At 38.8% G+C, this 8,274-nt stretch overlaps 1 protein-coding gene across 1 annotated transcript; it reads right to left on the bottom strand.

The window, feature by feature from the left end:
• Positions 1 to 235: 235 nt before the first annotated feature.
• Positions 236 to 2,352, bottom strand: LOC133676535 (probable L-type lectin-domain containing receptor kinase S.5). The gene has a single exon (XM_062098212.1). It carries the CDS (start codon positions 2,274 to 2,276, stop codon positions 324 to 326), a length of 1,953 nt encoding a protein of 650 aa, XP_061954196.1. The 5' UTR covers positions 2,277 to 2,352; the 3' UTR covers positions 236 to 323.
• Positions 2,353 to 8,274: the final 5,922 nt, after the last annotated feature.

Below are 8,274 nucleotides of genomic sequence, written 5' to 3' on the forward strand. Positions count from 1 at the left end.
TTAAAACTTTGATAACATATTAAAAAAACATTAAATTGATCACCAAGATATACCATCGTTGGCTCGCCAAAGGGATTTGACATTCCAGAAAACATCTTCCTTCTAGGAATTATGGTGAACCTGCAGCTAGTTTTCCAGCACCATGTACATAATTTGACGAAGAAAAAAATAAATTTATTGACGTGTTGCTATTTCTTAACAATCATTGCCTGGAACACAGCAACGTTATGGCTAAATATATATCTACTACTACATTACTGACTAAAACAAAATCATACTGACTGATGATCGACATATTCTCCTTCGATCCTTTGGCATTTGATTCATCTCCCTGAGATTTCTGAAAATGGAGAGAGTTCGCCTCCAATGATAGAGTTGCCCCATTCTTTGAAGGATGGAGGCTTGGGCGGCCACATAAAAACAGGCCTTTCAGCTGGCACGTCTGGTGGTGGTGCTTCCCCTGTAAGGACCTGCAAAACAGTTTTCATGGAGGGCCTATCGTTTGGATTTGGATGGCAGCAGGCCAACCCCAGAATAAGCACACACTCCATTTCTTCATTTTTGAATATTCCATCCAATCTGGGGTCTGCGCCTTCGAGGATCGTTCCCCTTCTGTAAAGTTCCCATAGCCCATGCACAATGTTACTAATGTAGTCATCCCGCTCAGTCTGCCCTCCAGGCTTCCTTCCACAAGCAACTTCCAGAACAAGAACGCCAAAAGCATAAACATCTGTTTCGGTCGTTGCCCTTCCCGTAAGAATACTCTCCGGAGCCATGTAGCCAGGTGTTCCAGCAAGCTCTTTCGTTGTGTGGTGAGTTTGCTCATTTCGAATAATGGTGCGAGCTAAGCCGAAATCTCCCAGTTTCGCATTGAAATCTAAATCCAACATTATGTTACTGGCCTTTATGTCTCGGTGAAGTACCCTCTTCATGCAGCCATTATGCAGATAATCCAATGCCTGTGCCGCTCCGGAAATCACACTCAGCCTTTTTTCCCAGCTCAGTGTTGCTTCCTGCGTGCCTGGCTTTTCATAACAAAATACGTATTTATCCAGGCTTCCATTTGGCAAGTATTCGTAAACCAAGAGGTACTCACGCCTTTCATGGCACCATCCGATCAACTTAACAAGATTTCGGTGATGGAGGTTGCCTATTGTAGTGACTTCTGCTATGAATTCTTGCTTACCTTGGGTTGATTTCTTTGAGACTCTTTTGACAGCGACATCCTTGTTTCCCAAGATTCCCTTGTAGACTGTCCCGAAGCCACCTTTCCCGAGCTTGTTCTTAGGGTTGAAATTACCAGTTGCTTTGCTAAGTTCTTTGAATTTGTACTTCCTCGGAGCAGTTGAGGAGCCTAGGATTGCCTCATCAATATTTGGATAAGCATCCTCCCGCCTGTCCACTTCACATCCTCTTTTCCTGTACAAGAAAAGGGCGATACCAATACTAATCAACAGGATTAGTACTGATCCCACTGCAACTAAAATCCAAACCCACCGCAACTTGGAGTCTTTTATCTCCGAACCGATGAACTCCCATGACCTCACACAATTTAGTTGAGTGTTGTTACTTGTTGAACCCGAAAACCCCACATAAACGTTTTCTGGAAGATAGTCTGAGAGATTGAGATGCTCAGAAAAAACTGGATTCTTCATGTCCTCACCCACAAAAACAGTCAAATTCTTGCCGTCGTATCGAACAACTACCGTGATATTTTTGCCCTTAGAAATATAAATGCCTCTGTCATTTAACGAAACCGATCTTCTTGAGTAGATGCTGTTCACATCCAATCCAATATGGTTATCATCAAGATCATCCGGGAAACTTTTTCTGGTGTCAAATTCTACTGCCACTGTCCTGGCTTCGATGGATCCATTTAAGGTGGAATTTAAGATTCCAAGCCATTGTCCTTCACTTCCATCTGGAACATCACGATCTGCTGTTAATATAAAAGCTAAGCCTTCACCACTTGAAGCTGTCTGATTTTTGATATTGAATACAAAGGTTGTATTGAAAGATGCTTTCTTCCCTCCGTTGCTCCATAGTCTGAATGGCCATCTGTACAAGGCCCTTCCAGATAAGTTATCCATAGGAGCTCCATTAGAATCTGGTGTGACTTGGATGGCGTCCAAGGCTACAACAGATTTGGAACTCAAAATAAGTCGATTTATATCTGATGGCGTGAACTTTGGAAATTGAAAATCAAGGCTCTGTACTAGAGCAAGAGCCCACAGGACAGCTAGAATTACTGATGTGGCTACCAAGGGAAAGCGCATCTCGCCAAAAGTAACTCTCCAAAGAATGATAAGTTAGAATTGTAGTTAATTTTGTGCAACTTTCTGGCAAGTTTAAAGCCAAATGAATGAGAATTCGAGGATATACAAAAGACAGGTTAATGTCAGCTTAAATTAGAAAAAAATGTTGGGATTTCTATAAGGGAGTAAATTTCCTTGTATTTTCTGATCTTATATTTTATTCTCTTGGAAAACATGGAGCTATAGTTATTGTTAAATAATATTTATGTAGTCTTATTTATTAAGGGTAGAATAATACTTTTAGTTTGACCTATATATACTTTATTTGTATTTAGGTTAAGACTAAGCATTTATAATATACAGATTATTCAGAATTCTAGCCTCTTTTCTCTATTTGATCTCAATTAATTTAACATGGTATCAGAGCTGGTTTTATGAAACGAGGCTTAATCCCAAACACATATTTTGGTATTTCGTTTACCCTTCAGCTTTTGCAATTTGGTATTTACGTTCAGTTTTTGCAAATTGGTTTTGTGTTTTGGAGTAATCGTATAATTTTGAGAAGATATTTGTTTAGTTTCTGCAATCTCTGTTCAGTTTCTGTAATTTGGTATTTTGTTTTCCGTTGCTTTTGCATTTTGGCTCTTTGTGATTGTTAATTATGGCTCCTGAAAGAGATGATTCACTTTAGTCTGTGAGTGTGAGGTTGGATGGGAAGAACTATTCGTATTGGAGCTATGTAATGCGAAATTTTCTTAAGGGTAAGAAGATGTGGGGGTATGTTAGTGGAACTTATATAATACCTAAGAATATTGAGGAGGGTGATGCTGTTTTGATAGATACATGGGAAGCAAATAATGCAAAGATCATTACTTGGATCAACAATTCTGTTGAGCATTCGATAGGTACGCAGTTGGCGAAGTATGATACAACAAAAGAGGTTTGGGATCATCTGCAAAGGTTATTCACGCAATCAAATTTTGCAAAACAGTATCAATTAGAGAATGACAAACGAGCTCTTCATCAGAAGAATATGAGTATTCAAGAGTTTTATTCTGCTATGATAGATCTTTGGGATCAATTGGCTCTTACAGAATCAGTAGAATTAAAGGCATGTGGTGCCTATATTGAGCGTAGAGAGCAACAATGATTGGTATAGTTTTTAACAGCACTTCCCAGTGACTTCGAAGGACTTAGAGGTTCAATTCTGCATCGTACTCCACTGCCTTCTGTTGACTCTGTTGTCAGTGAGTTATTGGTTGAAGAAATACGTCTTCAGTCTTATTCTGAAAAGGGAATTCTTTTTGCTTCAAATCCTTCTGTACTAGCAGTACCTTCTAAGCCATTCTCTAATCATCAGAACAAGCCTTACACAAGGGTTGGCTTTGATGAATGCAGTTTCTGTAAGCAGAAAGGTCATTGGAAGGCTCAGTGTCCTAAGTTGAGACAACAGAATCAAGCTTAGAAGTCTGGCAGTCAGTCACAAGCTAATGCTCATCGACCATCTCAGGGTTATAAACCACCACACCACAATACTGCAGCAGTAGCTTCCCCAGGCTCTATTACCAATCCTAATACTTTGGTTGAGCAATTTCAGAAGTTTCTCTCCTTGCAGCCACAAGCAATGTCTGCTTCTTCCATAGGTCAGTTGCCTCATAGTTCCTCAGGTATGTCACACTCTAAATGGGTCTTGGACTCTGGTGCTTCCCATCATATGTCTCCAGATTCCTCATCTTTTACCTCAGTGTCCCCTTTGTCCTCCATTCCTGTTATGACTGCTGATGGCACTCCTATGCCCTTAGCAGGTGTTGGTTCTGTTGTCACACCTCACTTGTCTCTCCCTAATGTTTATCTTATTCCAAAACTCAAATTGAATCTTGCGTCTGTTGGTCAAATATGTGATTCTGGTGATTATTTAGTCATGTTTTCTGGTTCTTTTTGTTGTGTACAGGATCTGCAGTCTCAGAAGCTGATTGGGACAGTTCGTAGGGAGAATGGACTATATATTTTGGATGAGTTAAAAGTGCCAGTTGCTGCTGCTGCTGCCGCTGCTGTTACTACTGTTGATTTGTCTTCCTTTTGTTTGAGTCTTTCATCTTCTAGTTTTTATATATGGCATTCCTGTCTAGGTCATGTTTCATCATCTCGTTTGAGATTTTTGGCATCCACAGAAGCTTTAGAAAATTTGAAAACTTGTGACATTTCTGATTGTAGTGGATGTAAACTGGCAAAATTTTATGCTTTACCTTTTAATCGAAGTATTTCTGTTTCATCTTCACCATTTGATTTGATTCATTCTGATATATGGGGACCTTCCCCTGTTTCCATAAAAGAAGGGTCTCGATATTATGTCTCTTTTATTGATGATCATACTCGTTATTGTTGGGTTTATTTAATGAAACATCGTTCTGAATTCTTTGAGATATATGCAACTTTTCGAGCTCTTATCAAAACTCAACATTCTGCTGTGATCAAATGCTTTAGATGTGATTTGGATGGGGAATACACCTCTAATAAATTTTGTCAAATGCTTGCCTTAGATGGAACCATCCACCAAACTTCATGTACAGATACTCCTGAACAAAATGGTGTAGTTGAAAGAAAACATAGGCACATTGTCGAAACTGCTCGTTCTCTCTTGTTGTCTGCTTTTGTTCCTAGTGAGTTTTGGAAAGAAGTTGTTCTTACTGCTGTAAGTTTGATTAATACAATTCCATCTTCTCATAGTTCGGGTTTGTCTCCTTTTGAAAAGTTATATCGGTATGTCCCTGATTATTCCTCATTTAGAGTCTTTGGTTGTTTCATTCTTCGTCCTCGTGTAGAACGCAGTAAGCTATCCTCTCGATCCACTATTTGTGTCTTTCTAGGTTATGGTGAAGGTAAAAAGGGGTATCGTTGTTTTGATCCAATAACTCAAAAACTTTATGTGTCTCGTTATGTTGTCTTCCTTGAGCATATACCTTTCTTTTCTATTCCATCCACTACTCATAGCCTGACAAAATCTGATCTTATTCATATAGATCCTTTTTCTGAGGATTCTGGTAATGATACCTCTCCCTATGTTCGATCAATTGCAGGTACTGGTACTTTACTCTCTAGCACACCTGAAGCTCCATTCTCATCTACAGCCCCTCAAGCTTTATCTGAGATTGTGGATCCACCTCCACGTCAATCCATCTGCATTCGTAAGTCCACAAAACTACCAGATTTTTCTTATTCTTGTTATTCTTCATCATTTACTTCCTTTTTAGCTTCTATTCATTGTCTTTTTGAGCCCTCTTCCTATAAAGAGGCAATTCTTGATCCGTTTTAGCAGCAAGCTATGGATGAGGAACTTTCTGCTTTGCATAAGACAGATACTTGGGATCTGGTTCCTCTACCTCCTGGTAAGAGTGTTGTTGGTTGTCGTTGGGTGTATAAGATCAAGACTAATTCTGATAGGTCTATTGAGCGATACAAAGCTAGGCTGGTTGCAAAAGGATACTCTCAACAGTATGATATGGACTATGAGGAGACATTTGCCCCGGTTGCAAAAATAACTACTATTCGTACTCTTATTGTCGTAGCTTCAATTCATCAGTGGCATATTTCTCAGCTTGATGTTAAAAATGCATTCTTGAACGGAGATCTTCAAGAAGAAGTTTATATGGCACCCCCTCCTGGTATTTCACATGACTCTGGATATGTTTGTAAGCTTAAGAAAGCATTATATGGTCTCAAACAAGCACCTCGTGCTTGTTTGAGAAATTCTCTATTGTGATCTCGTCTCTTGGCTTTGTTTCTAGCAGTCATGATTCTGCTCTTTTTATTAAGTGCACTGATGCAGGTCGTATCATTTTGTCTTTATATGTTGATGACATGATTATTACTGGTGATGATATTGATGGTATTTCAGTTTTAAAGACAGAGTTGGCTGGACGATTTGAAATGAAGGATTTGGGTTATCTTCGATATTTCCTGGGTATTGAGGTAGCATACTCACCTAGAGGTTACCTTCTTTCTCAGTTGAAATATGTTGCAGACATTCTTGAGCGGGCTAGACTTACTGATAACAAGACTATAGATACTCCTATTGAGGTTAACGCAAGGTACTCTTCTTCTGATGGTTTACCTTTGATAGATCCTACTTTATACCGCATTATTGTTGGGAGTTTGGTATATCTCACCATTACTCGTCCAGATATTGCATATGTTGTTCATGTTGTTAGTCAGTTTATTGCTTCTCCTACTGTTGTTCTTCGTATATTGCGATATCTTCGGGGTACAGTTTTTCAGAGTCTTTTACTTTCATCCACCTCTTCCTTGGAGTTGCGTGCATACTCTGATGCTGATCATGGTAGTGATCCCACAGATCGCAAGTCTGTTACCGGGTTCTATATCTTTTTAGGTGATTCTCTTATTTCTTGGAAGAGCAAGAAACAATCTATTGTTTCTCAATCATCCACCGAAACAGAATATCGTGCCATGGCATCTACTACCAAAGAGATTGTTTGGTTACGTTGGTTACTTGCTGATATGAGAATTTTCTTTTCTCATCCTACTCCTATGTATTGTGACAACCAGAGTTCTATTCAGATTGCTTATAACTCAGTTTTTCATGAGCACATTAAACACATTGAGATCGATTGTCATCTTACTCGTCATCATCTCAAACATGACACCATTGTTTTGCCTTTTGTTCCTTCTTCCTTGCAGATTGCAGATTTCTTTACCAAGACGCATTCCATCTCTCGTTTTCATTTTCTGGTTGGTAAACTCTCGATGCTTGTAGCTGTCGCATCGTGAGTTTGAGGGGAGATGTTAAATAATATTTATATAGTCTTATTTATTAAGGGTAGAATAGTACTTTCAATTTGACCTATATATACTTTATTTGTATTTAGGTTAAGATTAAGCATTTATAATATACAGATTATTCAGAATTATAGCCTCCTTTCTCTATTTGATCTCAATTAATTTAACAGTTATCACAACAGGGAAGTTAATAACAATCTGAATAATATTTGGGTGACCAATATTACGCAGTTGTCATCAAATCAATACAAGAGTACTCTGCTTAATTACGCTTGTATGTATTGGATTTGATGGGCATAGTTGTCTATATATAATCGTCGAGTCTTGCAGTCCCACTTCTGATCCTCCTGCTGATTTTCCTTTGCAATTAAGAAAATAAAATTTATGAGATCTTACAAATTCGATGAAGAACAAGTCTAATTAGCTGTATATCTTGCTCACGCCGCTTGATCATATTCAATAACCATCTATGCAAGTTAGTCATCCATTGAAACTTCCATAGCTAAATCCATAGTCAATGAAAATGATTATAGAATCTACTTTGTTTTTCTTATTGCAATTTGTTCTTGTACTTTAGTGTGCTTGCAGTGTTCGTCTGGCCTTGAGGGTATCAATCAAGGAAACTTCATTGGTACGGGCATCATTGGGCTAATATTCATCAATTTCCCCCAGAGAAAAAAAGGCACAACTGACTTGTACGTTCGCAAAGAAAAACTCTGCTCTGATCATGAATTCACTGCAGAATGAATACTTTGAAGAAGAAATTCTCTCATGGGGAAGATTGGAGTGGTTTCCTTGCAGGCGGATTGGTCAGTTGTCACGGTTACCCTTTCAGTGCATGTTTAATTTCTGAGAAGCTGAAAAGGAGCATTTCTTTTCTACTCTGTCTTTCTCATAACAAGGAGCCCATATATTCCTCGGTCTGACCAAGTAACTCTCACGCCGAACCTAAAAGACCATGTACTTCGCTATTTGATGGTAGAAAGAGGGAAGCATATATCCAAAAAAAAAAAGAGGATCTTGCGTCCATTCTCCAAGGAGGAACAGTCAAATCTGAAAAACCAACTTTTCCAAATTATTTTTTCCATGGCCATGACATGAGTGGAAGAAGAATTAATGCATTATAAGAGAGAAAATCGCATTCAACTACATGGGGTTCTGCCAAGCTCCTTTAATCAAGGTCTGCATTTGGAAACCAGGCAAAAGATGAAATTTTCCCCTTTTT

Source organism: Populus nigra, chromosome 17, assembly GCF_951802175.1.
Source record: "Populus nigra chromosome 17, ddPopNigr1.1, whole genome shotgun sequence".
NCBI classification, from domain to species: domain Eukaryota; kingdom Viridiplantae; phylum Streptophyta; class Magnoliopsida; order Malpighiales; family Salicaceae; genus Populus; species Populus nigra.